The 24,592-nt window shown below is 41.9% G+C and overlaps 1 protein-coding gene across 1 annotated transcript in view; it reads right to left on the bottom strand.

Moving 5' to 3' along the window:
• Positions 1 to 24,592, bottom strand: part of CUBN (cubilin) — a 212,563-nt gene that overhangs the window by 71,158 nt on the left and 116,813 nt on the right. Inside the window, exons 32-41 of the mRNA XM_026649328.1 lie at positions 17,487 to 17,643; positions 15,094 to 15,210; positions 11,388 to 11,501; positions 10,027 to 10,155; positions 9,266 to 9,398; positions 4,542 to 4,744; positions 3,868 to 4,049; positions 1,800 to 1,992; positions 826 to 1,023; positions 359 to 505 (exon numbers count right to left, since the gene is read on the bottom strand). Of these exons, the coding sequence (XP_026505113.1) occupies positions 359 to 505; positions 826 to 1,023; positions 1,800 to 1,992; positions 3,868 to 4,049; positions 4,542 to 4,744; positions 9,266 to 9,398; positions 10,027 to 10,155; positions 11,388 to 11,501; positions 15,094 to 15,210; positions 17,487 to 17,643 (1,573 nt within the window). The remainder of the gene's footprint in view (positions 1 to 358; positions 506 to 825; positions 1,024 to 1,799; positions 1,993 to 3,867; positions 4,050 to 4,541; positions 4,745 to 9,265; positions 9,399 to 10,026; positions 10,156 to 11,387; positions 11,502 to 15,093; positions 15,211 to 17,486; positions 17,644 to 24,592) is intronic.

Raw genomic sequence — 24,592 nt, forward strand, 5'->3', positions numbered from 1 at the left:
TCACATTTTCTGAGTATATTTTGCAATTCTTAACCACAATTCTTAACTGTTGTAATATTTCTTCATGCACTTGTACATTTTCCAGGCTACAATATTTGTTTTTCAGGACAAAGGTGAATTTCAGATCTGAGGAGTGTTTTGTAACAGCAGAACTCTGGACAAGGGACAAAGTTTACCTTAAGAACATGTGTTTTTGGAATACGTGAACAGATGCTTCATGCAATTACTTGGATAGATTGCTGACAGTTATGTCAAGTAGCTATGCTAAAAATGTAGGCTATAACTACTTCCTTCCTTATTCAGCTTTCAGCGGCAAGGCAGATTAAAGATAAAATTGAAAAAAAACCCCACAACTTACTTTTGTGATAAGAAGCATTAAACCCAGCACCAGTGACACTTGCATCTGTAGTGAACTGAATGAACAAGGCCTCTCCAGAAGATCTTATTGGCCCAGGTGCGTCTCGACCACATATGGTGGCCAGCACTGGGGCAAGGTTATTGTCTCCTAAGGTTAAAAGAGGAAATGTCAGTATTAAAAATACCAGAAGTCTTAATTTTTTAACAGTATTTCAGTCAAAGTTGTTCACACATTTTTCTGGACCATCACCATCTTGTGTTGCTTGTTGCTTGATATTAGCCTGCACATAGCTTCAGCACAGAAGAATATTCATTTTGGAACAGGTTCCTGTGACTGATAAACTGAAGCAAAATTTGATCTTTCGGATGTATTTATTTATTTTAAGTACACACACTGTAGACAAGGATTTTTATATTCTGGGGCTCTCTGTGTATTTCACACTGTCAGACGGTACCAAGATTTCTCACCATCTCTGATGACAAGTTTGTCGTAGTTGCATGAACTATGAGATTCTATATCTAGGGCCAGGATGTTGAACTCCACAGTGGATTCTGGAGCTCTGATAAGCCAGGTACAGTCAGCAAAATTTCTGTAGTTGCTGGGCCAGCCTGGTGAGAAGAGGAATGAAGGGGTTTCTCCAGTCACGGCAACACCACCACATACACCTGCCGTGCAAAAAGAAATAAACATTAAAAATCTTCTTTTATAAAATTAAAATGGTTTCTTCTTTATCATCTAATTGACAATCCCTCACTGAACACAGTATGAAAACTACAATGGTGCTATATGTCAATACAATGTTAAAGTACTTCTGCAAGCATTCTCAGGTCTTGGTTTGAAAATAGGAACCATATCCAGCGCCCAAGTCAATCTTAACTTTGTCCCGTTTAACTTTCTCAGATACAATAAATAGATTCATGTTCTCATTTCTTACAATAGGTATATATCTCACACAAGAGATATATATTCATATTGAACTTCTTTTCCTTTGCTTATAGGATATTTTGGATTAAACATGTCCTGTATGTCCCTGAAGGTCTGTGTAGAGTTGAATCTCAGGGCTTCTAAATGGCATCACATGAGCTTGTTAGTCATCTTCCTTATGCAAGTGACAAATCCTCCAAGAATGTTATTTCAAGGAGGATACTTTTTCCATGTAGGCATGCAAAATATTTGTCCCTCCTAAAATGCCAGAAAGGGCTTGAGAATCCTTAACCCCTCCAACGAAGCCTGAGCTTCACTTTTAAAACAACGTAAAAAAACTGCATTTGAGAGAGGTACAACAATACAAATCAACAAAAATAATAATGATCAGTAACAATGGTAACACAGGTCTCCCCTGCATTACACCAGGCACCCTTTAATGGGAACAGGATTTAGTGCCTCGCCGATGTTATCACTCTTAACAAACTAACCAATAATGCCATTTTCAGAGACAAACCTCTAGCAATGGTGTACATAGTGGCTGGAGAAGCTTCCATTGCATACCAGTCCAAAAGGAAACCCTTTCCATTCACAAAATAATCAGACTGGAACTGGACTGTGATAGAACTGCCGGAGGAGATGAACGATGAAGGGACAATACCACAGTATGTGGCGATAAGACGGAAATGAGTGCTGGGCCCATCGTAAATCTATAAGGAGAAAGAGAGAGCGGAGCAGCAATGGTATTTTTCTGTCCCTACCATATCCAGCAAAGTAATGGCAAATCACTGTTACTATGGTTTTGAGTGTTTGGGGCCAGTTAAGGCTGACAGTAGTGAAAATGAAACCAGTGAAGTGTAGGCAATGTCACTGCAAAGTTCTTGGTGCTGGCACCATTGTAAACTGGACTCCTGAGGAGAATATTCGCATCTTCAAATAAATGAGACAGAACTGAAGCTTCAGCCCCCTAGTTCCATTCTAGATAATAAAAAATATTGGTAACAGCCCTTCTGTTTCACCTGCTACATATGGTGCTTCCCCACCAGAAAGATCAGTACTGAAGCCATCAAACTCAACTCATTGCCCATTACAGACTGTTCTTCCAACACATTAGCTGGCTTTTCATCTGAAAAACACCACCACTGGTGTATTATTGTTCTTTGCTGAGGAAGAAATAATAAATGCATTCTTCAGGAAATTTCTTTAGATCCCTGTAAATATTTTAAGTAGCACTTTGTAAGCCAAAAATCTCAATGTGTTCAAGATGCTTTTGTTTTACTAGCAGTCAGAACCAACTCGTAACCCCAAAGTGAACACAAGACTGAGAAGACTGGAAAGAAGATTCAAAATATTAAAGTATGGCTCAGCTCCTCAGCCAGTGTAAATTATCATAGCTTGAAGCCAATGGAGTTATGCTGATTTATACCTGCTGAATATCTAGCTCAGTGATTTGAGCATGAGGAATTTGTTAGGCTCAATGGACAGAAAGAAAAAAAAATCCAGGTTGTTAAAATATGAGACAAGATGGATGGAAGAGAAGTAACATGTGCGTGTTAGTGAACTACTTGCAAATGTCTGGTTATAAAAGGGAATTAAATCAAAGGCCAATCATAGGATCAACAATCATAGATAGAAAAACAAATTCTGAAAAAGAGTCATACTAATGTAAGTTGAGAGAGAGAATCAAAGCAGAGAAATGATAAACAGGATGCATGCTAGTATGTTACTGTTGTTACTAGGCTTTAGTTTGCACTGTGTTTCATACTGTTTTTAAATATGAAAGCTAAATTCATACCTCATTGGAATCACACCATGGCCGCATTTGGCCCTGATAGCCTGAAAAGAGGCTAAAGTCCAGATTGTGACTTGGACCACAAAACCATGCAGAGGAGAAAGGGGGAGTACCAACTGGCCAATTCAGCTGAGCAGATAGCAGGTCATGTCGTAACTTGCTACTGGTATAGGCCAGCAACAAATTATTAATCCTCCAGAGCAAAGAAGAAGCAGGAGCTTGTTCAAGCCTGTGCCAAAAGGCACAACCTAGCCCTATCATATGATCCTTCCCATTGACTGTGGCCAACATTTTTTTCAAACTGAGGCCAGGCTACTATAAACACTTACACACATGTGTAAAAATAAATACATGTGTACATGTTTCCAGGATCAGGGCCTTAAGTTCCTAAAGTTACGTATTTAAATCCACATTTAGGCATTTACATAAAGGTGGCTAGATTTTCGGAGGTGTTGAGTAGATAAATACAACTCCTACTCTTTTCAGTTGGAACTGTAAGCACACAGCATTTCTGAAGCTCCTGAATTTGAAAATGTTAGGTTGTGCCTTTGTTAACTTTTATTTGTCAGCCTATAAAATGTTTTAAATGCCCAGCTGGGCAATATCTGATATTGCCTACTAGTGAGCAAACGTGCATGTAACACTATCTAGAGCCAGTAATTATTCAAAAGGAATGAGGGAAAGCAAATGGCCTAAACTGGACCTTTGAAAACACTTCCCAAGCCTCACTTCACCTGCTTTATTCATTATTTCTAAGACAATTTATAAAAAGAATCTACCAAAGTGACCTCACCTTTAACTTGTCATAAGAGCAACTGTTATGATCTTCAATGTCCATCTGCAGGATCCGACTGTGGATAACATGAGAAGCATTGACACTTATCTTCCACTGGTAATTGGAGTTGTGAGGGTAGTTTCTGGGCCACAATGGAGAAGCAATTTGCCCACTATTTCCCACAATATCATTCCCATATACTGAAAAACAAGAGGGAGCTTACTAATGATAATGTTTCTCATAACAACTTAATTTTAAAGAGTAAACTTGACAATTGGGTCAAGGAAGGCCCATGGATGGAAAATGACTTGGCCAGGGTCAGCCAGCAGGCCAGTGGCAGAGCCAGGAATAGAGCCCAGGTATCCTGAGTCCCAGTCCTGTGCTCTATCTACTAGGCAACACTGCCTCTCTATAATTTTATTTCTAATTCTGACATCCAAAATATACTTATATAAAATGTAGTCAGGCATACAAGAGCTCCGTGCAGTCATGTTACAGATAGGGCAGGTATTCAATAACATTTTGTGCACATTCATTTTAAAATATTTTGGGTGAAAACCTGGCCCCGTTAAAATCAGTCAGAATTTTGCCAGGATAACATCCTTTATTTTTAAATATACCATTTTCCCCTTATTCTTGGAAGTGCTCTGAAAAATGGTAATTTATTTTTCAGTGAAATAATATTTACTTACAGTGAGCAAAAGTGGCCCTAAAGCCAACATCACTGCCTGAGCCATCGGAGACAAATTTGACCCACAAGATGTGCCCAATGATGGATGTGTAATTCAAATGTAAGTCCCCACAGTATCGTCCCACCATCTCGCCTGTGTCATTCCCTTTGCGAATCTCCAGATAATCCTTCGTGCAGCCTTCACTATTTTCCAGGTGGAATGTTCTGTTTGAGTTGCAGAAAGCAGAAACCTTAAGATTATTGTACATGTATTATAGAAACACACTGCAGAATCTGCCATACTAGATTAGACCATTCATCCAACTATAATCTGATGTCCTTCCCTCCAGCAATGGACAATACTAACACTAAAAAAGAAGCAAAAAAACCCCCCAACCAACCAAACAACAAAACCCTTCCATAATCCATAATACATCTAGTCAATTTTGCAATGCTGCACACAGTGGAAAAATTCCTTCCTCACCCCATATATCTTTAGTTTGCATAGCTAAGGTTTCATCTCTTAAAGAGTTTTTTGGTTCTCAAAAGAAGTGCAAGGTATTTGACATGTCCATGTTACATATAGTAGATTTTTTGTATAGTGTTGAGGTTACATTTAAAGTCATATTGGATGTTTAGAATAGTGAAACATATGAGACTCAAAACTATACTTACATCACTGTGTATCAATTTGTGCCCACCTTCATCTACCTGTCGATTTCCAATGCACTCTCTGAGGATGAAGCAATTTCAAAAGGCCAAATACTTACTTGAAGTTTATCTAACATTATGAAATCTTATCTCCTCTTCTCCGTACCTTCTCCACCTTTTTTTACCTTTAGGACTTCAAATATGCCAAAGCCCCACCCTACTCCCTCCATTTTCTGCAATCCACTTCACTTTGAATACTTTTATCACTTTCTGTCTTTTGTCTGCTAAGCATGAGGTCAGTTGAACTCTGAGGCTTTCACATCATCAGTATGCAGTGTACGTCAATAATAGGGATTATCTGGAGCAGTGCTTTGCAACCTGTGGTCCGCAGACCCCTAGGGGTCCACAGACCACATCTAAGATTTCCAATGGGGTCTTCACCTCCATTTGAAATTGTTGAGTGGTCCTCAAAGGAAAAAAGGTTGAAACTCACTGGTCTGGAGGGTGTAAGATTGAGAATCGAGTGACCAAGTATTTGCTGGGCTCTGTATGTAGAGGAGGACTCATAAGCAGAAGATCCATTGCAGGCTGCAAGGGCGTGAGAGGCTGTGACCAAAAGCACCCCTGTATTCTCACCCTACCACTACTGTAATAATCTTCGTACAAAATGTGCCTTGTGAGGTATAATCTGAAAACTAATAACTCGCTGGTCAATATAATGGTGAAATGGATGTAGCAACATTGTAAGTAAAGTTATAAATTCCCCCTGTATGATGTTAGTAGCACATGTTCAAAACCAGACAGTCCTGCCTAGGCAAAAGTTGTTAAATAGGCCTGTCCTAAAAATGGGAATGTATGTTTACCTCAGTTTACATATAAGTAGTAAACAGGGCCAGCAAAACAGCAGGGGCAGCAGATGGCAGGAAACAGAACAATTTTAGCAAACACAAGTGGGGGAAGGAAGAGCATGGAACTTCCTTCATTACCAGACTCCATGTTGCCTTCCTCACTTCAAAGTTTCACTGTACTACAAAAGAAAGGGGCACAATCCCCCAAGTTCTCTCTCTGTCACCTAAGAAGTGAAAGGCACCAGCACCACTGGGCCTATGGGAGAGATCCTGACCAAGGAAAGGGTTGGTCACCATCTTGCTGGAAGACTGTGGGTGAGAAAGGCCATCTTAAACGAAGCCTTGAACCAAAACTAGCTGGATTAAGTTTTAGACTTTTAGATGCATGTTTTTACTTTTATTTGCTGGTAACCATTTCTAACTTTCTCTCTTATATCTGAATTCACTTCAAATCCTCTCTGCTTCCATTAATAAACTTGTTCTATTTTTAATCTAAACCAATCCAGTGCCGTGTTTAAACTGATAACTCCAGTTAAAGTAACAAACTGTTAAATATTTACCCATTACAGGGGCAACAAACCTCAATATCTGAGCAGTCCAGGAGAGGGCTGGGCAGTGCAGAAAACACATCTTTTGGAAAATCTGGGGTTGGGGTCACCCTGAAAGTAGTAACCAAGGCTGGTGGAAGGCAAAGTGGAGCTGTGGGGCTGTAGACAGGCTGCTGGGATCAGAGCTGCTGAACCAGGCTGTCTAGTACACAGCCACTCAGGGTGTGCCCTGCATGCTGGTAAGCTGGTTGTGAACAGCCCCGGTTGGGATCTACAATAGTAAAGCACTGTGAGGTACCTAAGGTTATGTGGCAGGCAGTGACACAACCCCTCACTGGTCTGGATTCCACCGTGGAATGTGACAGCAGCCTATTGGGAATGGCCAGAAGATCAGGGGAAGTCAAGTAGAGGTTGCATGGGCCAGAGGATCTTGGTGGAAGTGGTGAGGAGTTGCTTTTTAGAACTAGAGCTGTGGAATGTGTTTGCCCCATACCAGGCAAAACTGGAATGAGAATAGGTGAACATACCTCCCAAGAAAGCACAGCTAGCTCTCCTAATGGGAGCCTGGGCCTGCTGTGGGAATGGGGCCTATGGCAAGGGATGTGGGGAATCTGGGTGGATTCCTGACTAAGCCTACTGGGCTTGTATAATTTTGCTTTGAGTTTCAACTTGTGTCCCCGGGTTTGTGTGAATCTCAACCTCAAATAAAGTCAAGGGCTGTGCTGCACAACAAAACAAAACAAACAAACAAACAAAAAGACAGGAGGTTCAACCAAATGTATGTGATTGTTAATAACTCCCATTAAAACTGAACCAAACCCTTTGAAAGAGATTTTACATTGGTGCAAAAAGGATGAGCAGGTTCAGTCTGTTTTTTAAATTACTCTGTTCATAGATCCCTAATTACTGCACCAACTGATCGGAATGCTAGATGGAAGCTAAAATATCACCGCATTTCTTACTGAGTTATGTTGAATCAACCCAATAGCCTTTTCAAAAGCCAGTCATGAATATAACAATAAGGATCCCAGAAAGTGCCTTCTACACTAATGCACAAATATCTCTGCTTTCAAATTCTGGTCACCCATCCTCCCCTTCCTTCAGGCCTGAATATATCCATATGTCTCCAGTGTACAGACCCACTATGAAACAGTTCCAACTACCCATATGGATACACTTTGGATTAATTTAGAGCAAACCCTCAACTTGCAAGACAGGCAATTTTGTAAGACCAATATAAAGAAGATGAATACCTCATGGCAAAGAAACTTTATAAAATCCCAGTATTCAACTAACTAAAATAAATATCTCATTGCTATAGACTGCCCAAAAATCTCCTAGCATTTCTTGATTTGGCCTTTTGGTTACATGAAACTAACGAACAGGGTTTACATCCACTGAGGATTACACGTTATAATTGTATGTGTATTGCACTAAGTGTATCTGCTTCACACTATACACTTGTTTTGGTTAAGAAAGTTGCTATTTGTTATTGTTTTTAGCAATTAACTTGAAAAATGTTTCTCAGATTACAGTGCTTTCACCCCATTTCTCAGAGGAAGAATTTATAACAGTGTGTCCATTTTTGTGTGCTAGCAAAGCAATGTTTCCATGATAACTACATCATATACAATAAGTATATTTCTGGGCATGTGTTACTTATACACTAATTAACCACAAATTTAAATTCTAGTGTTGCTTTTCTTTTCCAACTGACCTGCTCTGTCAAGGGTCAGTGTTCTGTTTCTTGGCACCAAACAATGTTTAATGCCACGAAATAGACAAGCTTAGAAATCAACATCATGGGCAAAGAGTGGCATAACTGCATCTTGTTAAAGTAATCTGGATTGTTCTCTGGATCATACATAAATTTCTGGTCTCATATCTTCTAAGGAAAGTACTTTGACAGGAAGGAAGGTCAGGGCCGGCTCCAGGGTTTTTGCCGCCCCAAGCGGTGCAAAAAAAAAAAAAAAAAGCCGCAACCGCGATCTGCGGTGGCAATTCGGGGGGAGGTCCTTCGCTCCGAGCGGGAGTGAGGGACCGTCCGCCGAATTGCCGCCGAATAGTTGGACCTGCCGCCCCTCTCCGGAGCGGCCGCCCCTCTCCGGAGCGGCCGCCCCAAGCACCTGCTTGGCAAACTGGTGCCTGGAGCCGGCCCTGAGGAAGGTGTACTCCTAGCAAGACTCACTTTGTTCTTGCTTTATCTCCATCTTTGTGATTTGACATAGCTGCAGAAGTAAATCTGAGGCCTTTAATTCAACATGAAACCAATTATAGCAACCTATTAAGAATATGGACACTTTATACTATTCAGATATGCAGTAGTATGAGATACCTGCCAATAATCAAAAAAGAATTGAAAAGGTTTTCATTTGCAAAAGGGTCCATAAAGACAAAAGATGCAGTGATGCTGAATTTCCTCTTGTTCGTGAGGAACTCTTTAGCACCCCCATGATACTCTCCGACAATGCACCATCTAGTTATATAATATTGTATAATGCTCCTAATATAAATGATGACCAATAAGGGAGAAAACTGACTGTAAGCTCCCTATGGCCACTGCTGTGTTCTCTTTCTAAGTTATTTTGGACACACTGCTACAGTTTTACATGCTGGTAATTACATTTCCTACTAAACACAGTGCTTCCTTCCTGCAGCTCCATTAAAAGGCTGAACAATAACCCTTGGAACGGATTTACATGAAAGACAGCTGAAGCCGGTTGCCAGGGGAGCTGACAATCTTCCAGATACATTCAGTGTTCAAAGGATAAGATTCAGGATAGTTAGGGCTGTTGAAGGCTCCTCTGTCCATGAGGAAGGTACCGCCACAGGCTGAAATGAGAAAGACAGAACAGAGACTGAAGACTACATGGAAAAAATACCTCGGGCAGAAGTGGGCTAACTCGCTAACTCAGAGGGAAAAAACGTTGAAACAGCAATGGATATCCCTTTCTCCCCGTTTGTTAAGTTCTTGGCATCAGTAGACAGAGCACTGGTTTAAGATCCCCAGAAGGAAATCCCAGCTTCAGGAATCAAATCCTTAAACATGCCAAATCCAGCAAGGCACAGAGCTGGCTACTGATGACTTACAGATAAAAAGAAAGGGCCCAGCTAGCAGAGGGAGTGAAAGTGCTGGGAAATTTGAGTTTTGTCCAAGATTTGATCCCTCTATCCTTGGGATGGCAGGAGCTGGAAGCACACTGAGGCAGCAGCTTTCTCCACCCGTAGGTGGAAAAGGCGCTTTGTGGCTCACACTGGGCAAGTTCCGTAGATAGCTATGTACCACCCTTTTTGGCCAAAAAAGAGGGTCAAGGCAATATGGGAATTTGAGTGTGGTGTTGTTAGGGAACTAAATAATAGAAAGGGGAATCTGGGAGGGCTTCTTCAAAAAAATCTATTGTTTAGGTTACCAATTGCTTTTCTACCAGCTTCAGTATGGGGGCTTGCAAAATCAACTTACATGACAATGATGCAGCACAGGTAGCATGGAAGCCTCTGGCAGTTCTGGCATTATTGGATACAAAATTTACAACAAAGGCATTGCTGAAAGAAGTGACAGGTTGTGGCATAACAGTGCCACAGTAACGGCCTGAAAATCAACAGCAACACAAGGGAAGTGAAATGTTATGCAGGGAGTATAAACACTGGCCTAGTTATCTAGTGCAAAACTAACACTCAGATGCTAACACTTATATGAGCTACTATTAAAACAGTCTTTTGTTTGTGGTTTACAATCCTTGGTGAAAGCTCCCCGATTATGTAACCTAGTAATGGTGTAAAATAGGAAAATATTTGGAGATACCAGCAACCTAAAGACTCACTTACTCCAAGAGAATACATATGGTGAATGTGATGTTACAGGGCTTCAGTGTGGAATGGGCACATGAACAGTGTTCAAACAGGAAGGCCTCAGACAGCCAGAGGCTGGCAGTGTCCATGTTGGCCTGGTCTAAGGGAAGCAGCTATGTGAAGGTTAGGGGATAAGAGACAACGGATCAAATTCTGCTCTGAGTAATGTCTCTGTAAATCAGGAGTAATCCCACTGCAGTCAAGGAAGTTGCATCAAGATAATACTAGTGTACATGGGAGGAGAATCAAGCCCAAAGGGACAAATCTGTTCTCAGTTACTCTAATATAAATCTAAGGCAACTTCATGGCTGCCAATGGAGTTACTCCAGATTTACACCAATGTAACTGAGAGCAAAGGGCTAGACCATGGCCTTGCACAATAAAACCTTACTGGAGAGGAGGGGAATCTCTTCTTGGTTTTACATCACGGATATCCCCCCACATTGTTCCACTGGGGGAGGGGGAAATGTTTGTCCCCTCTCCCTCTCAGTGCAATAGGCCCCAGGACACTCCTCCAAAGACTGAGACTCACTGGCAATCCTGGAGGGCATTCCGTCCACACTGAGGAGTTAGCATCCAGCAGTTTCAATACAGCGACACTGTCAGAGACCACCCCTGCCACAGGAACCCCCTTACAGGGAAGATCGAACCATGGAGAAGATCATTTGTATCATTCTATTGTTTGTACTGTATAAATTCCTGTATGGCACCCTCAGTGCTTTGGTGGAGATAAACTCTAAGCTCTTCAGTGCAGCGGTTGTCTACCCTGTGTTTAGACAGCACCTAGCCCAATGGGGCCCCATTTTCCAACCCCAGTCTTCTATGATAAACATTAATAATTAATAATGAAATTATCTAACTATATGAATATTATTCAATCTTGAATCTCACTCAGCTCATCACAGCTTTGAATTTGAACATAAATAGTTGTTTTTAAATGATCTAGAGAGACAAGAAAAAAGGCTACAGTACCTTGAAGAGGAGCCTCATAGTTATCCCCTTCCAAAATCTCAACAAAGTCCTTGGTACAGTTACGTCTGTCGCCTTCAATATCAAAGTCAGTGAATGACAGCGTAATGTGGTTGACTGTTAACAGCAAAGAATAAAAACTTAAGGGAAGGTTTTGCATTTCACATATAACTAATTACCTAGGCGTACAGAGTGGATTTTTATGTTTTATTTTCATTGGCGACAATGGATAGCAAAAGCTTAAGTGTCAGTTTTCTCTCCCTATGTCAATCAGTGAACTAAACTGGTGTCTGTTTATTAATCATGAAGTATAAAATCAGAGATAGCTTGTTTATTGTTACATAGAGTGAGTATAATGGAGGTACTTATGCTTATTGTAAAAATACTGTTAAATCTTTCAGGATTTCGTGACACTGTATTGGACAGTACTCTCTAGTGCAATCTACTTCAGATTTAATTACTAAAGATTTAATACTTACAAACAGATTTTTTTTAACAACCTAACAACTTTGTAATTATATGTAGAATGATACCCAATTCAAGACAATTCTGCAGATATTTTGAAATATCTCATTTCTGCTCTGATAAGCCCATGAAGTCCTGTCCCTTGTGATCTATAGTATAGAACGCTATGAAATTCAAACAGGCTTTGCCCTGCTCCAGGCTCACAATTAGCTGGATCTTGCATCACTTTTCAAAACATTCCATATGTATCAAGCTGACTGGTCAAAGGGCCATTCATTAGCACCTTCCGCTATGCTCATGTGAAATTGGATTTTCCATACTGTGATGCTTTAGGCTATACGATGAAAAGGAGGACTTGGCCCTCAGGATTTTTTGACTGTCATACTGCTTTTTGTTTGTTCATTATGGCCACTTTCTTCCATAATTGCTGAGGAAGATGAGAATAGCAGCTTGCCTCACAACTAGTACCTGATAATAACTGTTCCTAATCTAGGAGTGTTCTTATGTCTTGAACAGGTCAGAGAGAGAGGCCTGTGATTTAAATAATGGGAAGATATATGTGGGAGCATGTAGCAAGGTGGTGGGATACCCCACAGCCCCGCTGAGGGCCGAACCTCCCCTAATACCAACGTGGGCGGAGCCACCAGGTCCGGCACCCGCCCCTCCGAGGTCATGGCCCCGACCCGGAAGTATAAAAGCCTGCCTGCAGAGCTCAGTGGAGCCCATGCCGGCGGAGAGAGCAGACGTCCGTGGCCGAGCTCCCGCTTGGGAAACAGCTGCAGGCCGCGACCGGCCTGCTGACTCACCGGGCCGGTCGAGCCTACCTCTTGCCCGGTACCCCGAGGAGGACTGGCCAAGCCTGCCCCGTGCCAGGTACCCCGAGGAGGAGCCGAGCCTGCCCCGTGCCAGCTACCCCGAGGAGGAGCCGAGCCTGCCCCGTGCCAGCTACCCCGAGGAGGAGCCGAGCCTGCCCTTCGCTACCTACCCAGAGGAGCCAATGCTGGTGGAGAGCACCGATGACACTAAGATGGCCCAGGTACCATACAAGGGGGAGTGTGGAAGTAGCCCGGGGGCAGCCGACCCCAGTCTGGCTGCTGCACTGCCAGAGCCGATGTCAGTGTGTTGCGGCCAGGATCCCCACTGACAGCAGCGAGTTTCCGTCGCTGCTAGGGCCCCGGGCTGGGACGCGGTGGAGTGGGAGGGCCTGCGTCCCCCCTGCCACCCACTCCTTGGGTGGCAGACTCCCCCCTTTTTCCCTGGCCTAGAGAGGCTGGGGGCTGTTACAAACCCTGACCCAGCCCCTGCTTAAGGGCCTGGGCCTCTGACTAACTATTTGCTTGCTGCCCCGCCCTGACCTAGGACCTGGGCTGCTACAAACCCCGACCCAGCCCCTGCTTAAGGGCCTGGGCCTTTGATTGACTATTTGCTACTGACTCAGCCCCTGCTTAAGGGTCTGGGCCGTTGACTGACTATTTGATTACTGCCCCGCCCTGACTTAGGGCCTGGACTGCTATAGACTTTGCCTCAGCCCTTGCTTAAGGGCCTGCATTCTGACCTCTTGGCTCAGCCCTGCTTATGGGCCGGAGCCCCTAACTGTGGGTCTGCGGTCCCAGACTGCCGCTGGACCAGAGCGAGGCAGTGGGATACCCCCACAGCCCCGCTGAGGGCCGAACCTCGGCCCAAAACTACTACAGAGCACTATGAACCACATTTGGAGTCCTAGTACAAGTGGGGCAACTCCATTAATTACAATGGTTCCACCCACACATACTGAATTTGGTACATCCATTTTTTTTTTCTAACCAGGCTAGGAATAGTGAGCTATAGGGAAGTGAAATCACAGACAGAAGGGTTGCATTTAGCAGGGTACGACTGACTGGCACTCAGTGGTATAGTCTCTGCTGTTCTGTTCTCCCTTTTTGTGTACCAGTAGAATCAATCAATTACAGCTATCAATGCTGGTCCTCAGGGTATAAAATTAAAAGTAAATCACAGTGGGCGGTGAAAGTAGGTGACTTGTTGACCCTTTCAGTACAAATAGAACAAGAGGACCCTGCTGTTTCCTGCCAATGGCTAAATCCATTTTTGATATCCATTTACTGTCAACATGATTCTAACACTATGTGAACTGCATAATGAAGCCAGATATACCTGTAATATATGGAGGACTCTCCATGATACATGGAGGAATTCTCTGATTCTCATTTATACTAGTTATATACCAGTGTAATTTATTGGCTCAGAAGAGTTACTCCTGATATGCACCAATGTATGTGGGAGAAGAATTGGGCCTACAGTCTCCCCCATTGGACAAATAGCATCCTAGAGAAAGATGCCTTTGAAGATTTTGCACTTTGTAGATCAGAGATAGTTTTGAATGACTTCTTTTTTCTTGGATTTCCATCAGAGTCAATGTTTTTATACCCTATCTCCTTTTATTTTTCTCTGTCTAATTTACTAATGTGTGTGTTGGCAGATAGATTTCATTTTATAACTCCTCTGTCTAGATGACTCAGAATGTTTTCTAAAATTCTCTGTTTGGGCTGAAATGTTCCATGGTTTGTGATAATATCAGGTGAGCATCAGAGGTATATTGGCCACCATGAAAAGTAAATATTTACCTACAATTACTGCACAGTGTTATCTGGGATACCATAATATTTCCCTATTCTTTATATTGGGAAATGGCCCATTCTAACAGATAATATTGGGTGATTATTGGCAAATTTTGTCTTATTAATCACAACCACTGTAAACCTATGTCTACAATTAGGAAAATCTGAGGACATACCTATGCATATATGATTTATATTCTCCTATTTCTGTTTTTTTTTTTGTTCTCCCATTTCTGCTTTAGTTTAAACTTCTTATTAAAATAGCTCCCTCCCTCTCCATGCCAAAAAGACAGTGACCAGATACCAGCGCTTCTCATATGAGTCCATAGGTTGTCTCATAACAGCTCTGGCTGCATATCATATTCAGCTACACAGCCTACAATTCAGCCCTCGGGTCTCATAAATCTGCCAAGATAACAAAGTTGTAAATGGTTTTTTGTTCTGTTTTTCATTAAACCCTAAATCTTTTTACAGCAAAATTTAGTTTCTGGCAGATTAAGAGATCTTCTCCAACCTACTAGGAGGCAGGATTTCCTAGAGAAGAAAGGGAGGAATTTTGCATTGTTACCACAGCAGAGATGAGGACATTAGTCATCCAGCAAGTTTCCCACAGAGATGTTTTTACTTACATGGCTCCTGGGCCCGAATAATCCAGCTGCAGTTCTGATTGTCTGGATACTTGGCAGGATACAGAGGAGAGGAAATTGCTGTACCAACTGAATCTGTCTCTATGAGGCTTCCGCATGCTTTAGAATAAAACACACACACACAGAGCATATATATATAATGCACAACTTCGACAACTCCAGTGAGCTAGGGAGTGATAAAATGGATGCATCAGAACCTAGCATGCTCTTGTTGACTCTTTCAGGGACTGAAAATTAAAATCTCCAAAGCATTTAACAAATAACTTGTCAAAAAGGGCCAATGGACTGGATCCTCAGCAGCAACCACCCTTGTGTTCCCCCAATCACGGGGACCCTCTAATGTAAGTCAGAGCAACTAGAAGGCTGCTCTTATCTAAGCCAGCTGCTAACAACCCTTAAGGGCCATTCTGGGAGCCATGCATGGTCAGGGTTTAGGGGAAGCCCCAGTCATACCCCCATTTCCCTGTTCATATGCCTAGGTTGGCAGCTGGAAGGAAGAATGGTATAGGAATTACTCTAATAGCTCCGTGCTGCCCAAGGATCCCCTGGCACTTGCAGGCCCCTCTCGTCTGGATCCTCTTGGGCGGCTGGATCAACTTGGCCTGTGCTGTAGGAGTGAATCTTGTGCATGTGCATAAACATATGGACTGAGTTCTTTATGCTGTGCCCTGCCCTAAAATGCCTTTCCAGACCTTGCTGCTGAGAGCCTGCAGAATCACCGCTCTGTGGGTTTGGGACAGAGCCAGGATTGGGCCTGATAAATTCCATCCCTCGCTCCCTATGGTGATGTCTACGAGCAGCACCATGCCAGAATGTATCTTTTCAGGGGAGTTCCAAGGAGCACTGAGAAATACTGCAGAGTTTGGCTTGCTTTCAGCGCTCTGTCTAGTACAGGAGCACTATTTGTTCTGAGGGTGAAAACCTCCCATTGAAGGCAATAGCAAAATTCCCATTGACTGCAGTGCAGCCAGGTTTTCCCCTGGAGTGTTTCAAGTCCTAATCTCAAATATTCCTCAGAAGATTACTGAATTATCAGTCATTGGACGTGTTTGTGTTTGTATGACTAGTCCGCATCCTACCACCAAAAAAGTTCTGTCCTTTTTAAAAACAAAAAGTGTATGCATCACAATATGGTATTTTATTACATGTTCACAAAAGAGTGGGAAATGCACTGTTATTTGCCAAATACTTTCTTAGTAATATTGTTTAACAATACAGAGGCCTGGGAATATGGGACAAAATGTGGATGATATTGAAGAGCTGGTGTGGTTATCAAGTGATGAACAATTTAATGTGCTAATAAATCGTTATGTTCTGCAAAAAAAAGTACCATCAATTACAAGCTGTACGTTATTACTAGAATGAACTGTATAATAAATCTTTTCTAAATAATTTTATACGATGTATCTTATTTTTAACAGTATTATTTTTTCCCTGCACTGCACAGAACAGTATCAGAGGGGTAGCCGTGTTAGTCTGGATCTGTAAAAAGCAACAAAGAGTCTTGTGGCACCTTTAAGACTAACAGATGTATTGGAGCATAAGCTTTCGTGGGTGAATGCCCACTTCATTGCGTCTGAGGAAGTGGGTATTTACCCACGAAAGCTTATCTCCAATACATCTGTTAGTCTTAAAGGTGCCACAAGACTCTCTGTTGCTTTGCACAGAACAGTATTCTCTGGGAGAAGGATGCACTGAATGACTTAATAGGTCTTCTCCTTCTCTAATTTCTAAGGGAGAAGTATAGATTGCAAAATTTTATAAAGGTTTTCCTTAATGATAAAAAAGAGAAATGTTATCAATACGCTGAACAAATACAGGGTGAGATTCTGTGTTACTCTAAGAGGTATAGCAGAGAACTTGCAGCTCAGGGGACTCTAAATCACCTTTGCATGTGTTGTTCTGGGGACTGGAGAGGCCCCCTCCGTATAATTCATACAGCCCTGGGGGCCTGTCTAAATTATGACAGCCTCCTTGCACTGCCCTATGAGCTACAGCCCTACCCTTGACACACCCTCTACACCAGAGCTTGCAATGGGGTCTTTAGAAACCAAACTTGCAGATGTCTCTCCAATGCCTATGCAAGGGGAATCCTCCCCCCATCCACAACTAGGACTTTTAGGGTTCCTTTATGCTGCTCCGGCCCTTGTACCTGGTGTAAAGGTGGCAGAGCAGGTGTGCGGATCTCACCTGAAATCAAAGTATTTTGGTTTGAACCATTCTCAAATGAAAAGTATCTCATCAATGCCCCCTTAAAGCCACATGACATATGTAGAGACATCGACACTGGATATAAGTTGTCCTAAGAGATTGCACCTAGTAAAAGAGGAATTTGTGATCAGCAGAAAGGGTATTTATGTCATTGAGGAACTTGCCTTCTGTAAAGTGGGCGCTGAAACCCCTGTGCTGGTTGCTGCTGTTGGAACGTAATCGGATGAACATGACATTCTGGGTGGATGTGATGGGACTGGGATGCTGGGCACCACACAGTTTTTCAAGAAGTGGGGCTTCACTGTCTGGGCCATCAAACACCTGTATAAAGCAGCAATGTGTGGAAGGAATAATTAGAACGTCAGCTCAACACATGTGTCCATTTCCCACCCAGTGTTCACTGCATTAGGCTTTTTGGCAAATGTTTATTTATGCACATACAGTTTGGGTCTTTTGGAAATTGATCTTAGTTTTAAAATCCTTCTGTCTATCAGCTACAGTACAGTAGGCTCTGTGCTCATGAAGAGAATCCTCTAGCACATTTACCTCTTAGGGCTCAGTCAGGAAAAACATTAAACTGCAAAAAGTGGGAATTGGCAATAGCTGTCCTAAAAATCACTGAGTTCTGTCATTCAAGATTTGTTATGCAACTGAAGAAATTCACCAGCCTTATGGCAAAACTGTCCAAATCTATTATCCCCAAAGCAAAACTGTACTCATCAGAGCTAAGGCACCTGGTTTTACAGGCAGCAGAATACAAGAAATAGTCCCAATAGTCTCTAAAATGTTGTCCAACATTTTTATAAAATAGTTATTTTTCTGTACCATATGAATTACCTGCAGAATATATCACACTTACAAGTCTGGTGGGCTTTCCCAAGGAGTGTTGATAAAACTTTCATATCATATCACACTAGCTATCATATGTTCCATATATTTCAATCTCTATACAAAACTCATATTGTTATGGAAGCAACCCAGGAGCGATGCGAACCCACTGGTGAACCCACTTCTAAGTAAAGCAACCATTCCAGACTTAGGCAGAACCCTGGGTCCACAAAACAGTGGCAAATGACCCATATTTTACTGTATATATGTTTAATACCCTCCCCCTCTCCGTTATTCTTTCCTCCTTATGGCTCAAATCCTGAGTAATTTTTACTCAATCAAAACCAAAGTTTGGCCTCAATAAGGACCTCAGGATTTGGTCTTAAATGTATGTAACTTCCACTAGCATCAGTGAGAGCTATGAGCGTGTACATAAGGATAAGAAACCTCAGCCAGAGTTTTCAAATGTAGGTCCCTAAAGTTAGGCAACTAAATTCTTATTTTCATGCTTTACTGTGGATTTTGGTGCCTAGCTTAGACACTCCAATTTGAAATTTGTTAGTCTCTAAGGTGCCACAAGTACTCCTGTTCTTTTTCCAATTTGGAAATGTACTTAGAGAAGGGGAGAGAAGAGAGGGACAGGGAATGTTCAAGACCTCAGCACCAATTGTGAGGGAGGTGCAATAACACACATTTAAAATACAATAGATTTAGCTGAATCAACCAGGTGGACTATTTCAAAACAATTTCCAAAAGTGTAACTCTGCCCTTGGTGCTCTGGCATGCAACACAGCATGCATAAATCATCGTGCACCAATAAAAAGGAAGCAAGCAAGCAGGAAGAAAGATGGTTTTGCAAGACATCACTTTTAGTTTCACCACAAGCACTTTTCTTCTTTTTTTAATGCGAGTTGGAGAGAGATTTTTTTTTTCTTCCAGTTTGCGGTCTGCCAAATCAGGAGGCAAGAGACAACAGAGGCTTGACTTTAACTCTAGACCAATTGGTTTCTAGCTGACACTGAATCATAATGAAAAAAAAAAATAAAAAAGAGAAACCACAAAGGAAAACATTGGCTACTGTCACTGTGTGTCCCACCCACAACAGCTCTTGGAGATAGAGCAAGCATGATTAAGAGAGGCAGTCCCACTCTGGCTGCTGGCATTGGCTATGTCATTTAGAACCCTGTGTGTATGGTGGGAGTGGTGCTGATATTTGAATTTATCAGCATAATCTCATGATTTGGGGAGGAAGGATGATCTAGTGGGTAGGATACTGGCCTGGGACACAGGGGAGTTGGGTTCAATTCCTGGCTCAGTCACAAACTTTCTATGTGACCCTGGTCAAGTCATTTAATATAGCCTGTGCCTCAGCTTCCCATCTGTAAAATGGAGAAAATATTTCCCTCGCTCACAGGATGTTGTGAGGATAAAATCCATTAATGATTGTGAGAAGTTCAGCTATTATGATGATAAAGGCCAGATAAGTAAGTATGTAGAAAGAATCAGATGACACCACATGGCTAAAAGAGATTTGCCCATTTCAAATATCTGCTGTGCAATCTATGAGGTTCTTTAGAAATGCATAGCAACACTGTGCTACAACTGAAAAATAAAACCTTTCTCCTGATACTATAGCACACAATTTAATTTTCCAGCCTCCAATGACAGAAGGTACCTTCTTAAAAAAATAACGAAAACCAGTATTTTCAAAAGATCAACATGCTGAGATGAGCAACAGAGGACAAGCTCCCTGTTTAATCCATCCACACACACTACTTAGCTGACACTGTTTTCATGAATAAAACATTTGCCTCCTGGCTCATCACGTTGGCTGGCTCTGTGGGGCCCTGGGAGAGAGTATTAAATGTACTATAATGTTTAGACAAATAAGTAGCTGGTAAAGAGGGCCATGATAACCTTCCATTCCACCTTTTCTTATTTTCTGGTTTCCAGACAGAGTCCGATCCTTAATATACAATATGAAATGTTGAATGATTCTTTCTCCGCACCTGTGTTCTGTACATTTCTCTACTTAAATCAAGCTGCATGGAGTTAAAAACTGTAGAATGTTAATAGAAACAGTGACTAACCAAGTGACCCTGAGCAATTAAGTCACCTCCCATCTCTATACAGTAGCAATTAGATTTTATCGACCACTGGAGCTGAGGCCAGCTATTACATTCCTAGACTGGAGAGAGAGGGCCAAAACTTCAGTTAGCTTAAATCAGCATAGTTTTTGGCTTCATTGGGGTTATGCTGATTTATAACAGCTAAGGATCTGGCCCCTAAAATGTAATCCCATCCCATCTCCTAGAACTGGAAGAGACCTTGAAAGGTCATGGAGTCCAGCCCCCTGCCTTCACTAGCAGGACCAAGTACTGATTTTGCCCCAGCTCCTTAAGTGGCCCCCTCAGGGATTGAACTCACGACCCTGGGTTTAACAGGCCAATGCTCAAACCACTGAGCTATCCCTCCCCCCTAGACTATTACTAGGCTGTGGCAAGGGGAGATTTTTATAGATGAGTCAAGTAGGAAACTGATATTTTGTACCAGTGGCTCGTTAGAATAAAGAGGACTCTCTGCTGATAATTCTATGAGAGGAGTAGAGAGTCGTACATGTGCTTCCTAAATCAATTATATTTGCTGCTTGCAGAGGGCTTTCTTGAAGATAGTAAGGTCCCCTTCTTCAGAAACCTAGCAATGAATTCTGTTCCTCACATCTTGTTAAAATTCTGATCCAAGTATTAACCCAACATAAATAACACTGAGATATATATTTCTTTGAAGTTACAGCAACTAAAGATTCAGCAGCAGCAGCAAATATATATTTTCTGACCACACTGTTATTTATTATCTTTAACTCTTTTGTAAGGCACATTTTGATACTGAGGATGGAATGGAACGTAAACCACAGTTTTAAGACACTATGTCATGTAATGCATGAGTTCCTCCACCACTTTTGAAAGTTAACTGGTAAATATACAAGAACTGAGATTCCCTAATGCATCTTGCTAGCTGCAGTAGTAAAGGAAGATTATTCATCTGTTCAAGGGACTTTTAATCAAATCCAAATCTCCTTTCACATTGAGCACAGTAGTGCTGTGCTTCTCTTTTCCTCTATACATAATAAGCATGACTAAATGACTCATTGCCTTCTTGTTGCAATGAGAGTGGCCATGACATTTGTAAAAGCACATGATAGAAAGAGAGCGAGCGTCTTCAGTCTTTTTAGCCACATTTTTAAAATCTCACTTCTGGCTACTTTCCCTATGAAAGTCTACTTTTCCACCACCTGGAATTGTTTGAATATGCATCACCATTGCATGTCTCTGAAAATTACATTTCTTTATTACTGTTTACTGCTTTTTACACTGGAACAGGGGAAAAATCTAATGTATTTAATACAAATCTCTGCAGAGACAAAACTGTTTCTCCCCACCCTTTAAAGTTCCTCTCACTTCAAGCATAGTTTTCTGAGCTATGCCTTACTATTCTCTTCAAATACTTGCAACAATTTTTGGCTTACGATCATACTGTAGCTTCACATTTGATGCCTGTTAAACACGAGGTCGTATTATGCAGGAATTATCACACCCTTTGTTGTTTTATTTCTATGTTTTCCTTTCAAAGAAACAAATAACTGAGTTAATTACAAAACAGAGCACTGGTGCAATGTGAAGAGAACTGAATTGCTTATTAATTATTTGCAATACAGTAGGGGCCCCATTGTGCTAAGACCTGTACATATCCATAGTAAAATTCAGTCTCCTGCCCCAGGATCTTACTAAGTTAAACAAGAAGGAGGAAAGGGTGGAGAAAGGAAGTATTATTATCCTCATTTTGCAGATGGGGAACTGAAGCACAAGCAGGGTAAGCAACTGGGCCAAGTACACACGTGAAGTTTGTGGGGGAGCAGAAAATGGTATGCGACTCTCCTGAGTCACAGTGAGTCCTTAACAACCAGGCATCCCTCTTCCCTCACAAAACAACTGTGCAACTGAAAACCTTGTATGAAAAGATGCCCTGTGATGTGTTTTCCATTGAAACATGTCTCTAGAAATCTAAAAGCGTTAGGAAGAATCCCCCCAAAGAATTGTTCTTGTTGGCCTTGGTGTTACAAATGGTGCTTCAGCTACACATGCAGTCTCAGATCATGTGGCAGGGACTTCCAGTGGGTCCAGAAGGGTGGGGATGAAGGAAAGATGTTAATACAGTAAAGGGTGGAGGAGAGTCCCCAGAGGAATGCACAATGCAAATTAAACCCATAAAGATAATATCTAAAAAAGGGTGGAAATCAGTGTATTACTCATACACAGCATTCTTTCCTATGGAAAGGAAATGAGAAAAAAAAAACAAAAAACACCCAACCCACCAGTTTCCTTAGCTGCCTATATTTTCCATCTATGTTGCTTTGAAATGTAATTACTAAATGAAATTCACAGTCACATATCCACTTATAGATCTCACAAGCAGCTTCTACTCCCTCCCCTTTGGCTTCCATTACCACACAACGCATGTAACTCCATGGGAGGAGGTGCGTGCTAATCACTTCCAGTTGTTAAAGTCAAATGACTCCCAGCTTACTGGGAGACAGGAAAAGAAATCCCATCCCTTCATTCCTTGTCTTGCCTACCTCACCAAATTAGCACTGAAAAGCCATCCCCAAACTTGTCTCAGTCAAAACTCTGATTTTTCTTTTGGTTTCAAAATAACATCTCCCCCCCCCCCCTCCATTCTAAAATAACTTTCAGTTTAACTCACAACAGGAAGCTACAGTTCACTAATGCTTCAGGATTTAAATATCTCTTCCTGCACAAAGAAAGGTGGATTTTTCACATTACTGTACAGAAGGCGTATTTGTATGGACAGCAAAAATACAAAAACAAAATGGTGGATGCTTTTATGGCAATAAAATAAAATAAAATAAAATAGTTTCCTCTGCAGGGCAAGGTCCTGCTACCCTTATTCATGGGAGGAGTTCTACTGAAGTCAGTGCAACCACTCACATAAATAAGAGCTGCTGAACTGGAGTCTTGATTATGTCCACATAAAGAGTTAAAGACCCAGTTTTGCCCTTAGACCCAGAGAGGCAATGGGAGTCATGCTTGCATATCTAAGGGCAACACTGAGGATTCAGGCCCTGATCCAGCAGAGCATTTAAGCACAAGTCGCTGCTGACATCAATGGAATTACTCACATGCATAAATCTAAACATGTGCTTATATGATTTGCAGGATTTGGTCCTAAATTTGGAATTATTTTGTTTAATCCACACATTTTGGTTGTATATTTTCTGACAACATTACCATTTCAGATGTCCCATGGGCTTCCATGTTATCTTACCTTCCACACCTGTGCAATGTCACAAAAAAGCCAGATGCTTCTCTAATACATTTTCCCCACCAAGAGTATGACAATTACATTGAAATATCTTAACTAAAAACTATAACCATGTTTCATATGGCCTTATCCTAGCCTATGCCATAGAGCTGTGAAAAGTGAACATCCATCAGACAAACGTGCTTTGTTCAAAAGAAATCTATGATTCAGTTCAACAGAGTTCAAACTTTTCTTTTAACTGGTTTGGCACAAAAAGCCTTAGCAAGTAATTCTGTTAATAGTGATGCCCCGTTTTCAAAAAACTCTGTCCCTGCCTGCTTGAATTCACTGTGAATGCAGGTTTATCTAGGAGAGAGAGGCTGGATTTTGGTTTAGATGGTCCACTATGTTTTATCTGTACTGTATACAGAGTCACACAGATCACACATTCCTTTCTACTGAGTGAAGTGGAATCTGACATCACAGGTCAGGATTCCATGTCTCTATTCTCATGAGGCCTATAGTGCCAGACTTGCCTCGCTCTTCATTTTCACACACTGACTGAGCTGCAGCCTGAATTTCTGGGAGGTTAATAAGAGCTCAAAAACCAGTAGCAATGTGAAGCTTTAAGAGGGCAGGCTCTTTAATTAAGCAGTTAAACAGCCAACCAAGCATCACTTGAATGTGGTGGACTGTGATGGGGTGTACCATGAGAAAGTAAATTAGGCTCAATTAACCTATATGTTGCACTGGGAGGAAATCCAGGGAATACTGAGACCTAATTGCTGACAGTTCCCAGCTGAGAAGAAACAGGCAAGGCAAGTATAAAGCCAGGTAGCTGGCAACAGAAGGGGGCTGTAGAGGAGTAGTCTGCAGTTACTCCCTGTGAAGAAGGAGCTTGGGCTGGAAAACCCAGAGAGATGTGGGGAGCCAAGAGATAGAACTGCCAAGTCAGAAGTAGTCCAGGGGAAGAACAACATGGTCTGGGAGTGAGCAGGCCACTGTTGCTAGAGATAGGGTCCCTGGACTGGAACCTGGAGTAGAGATCAGGCTTGGGTTCCCCTCCCAGCCAGGGCCGGCTCTAGGATTTTTGCCGCCCCAAGCAAAAACAATTTTGGCCGCC

The sequence above is a fragment of the Terrapene carolina genome, unplaced genomic scaffold, assembly GCF_002925995.2.
Source record: "Terrapene carolina triunguis isolate 2854851 unplaced genomic scaffold, T_m_triunguis-2.0 Scaffold84, whole genome shotgun sequence".
Classification (NCBI taxonomy): Eukaryota; Metazoa; Chordata; order Testudines; family Emydidae; genus Terrapene; species Terrapene triunguis.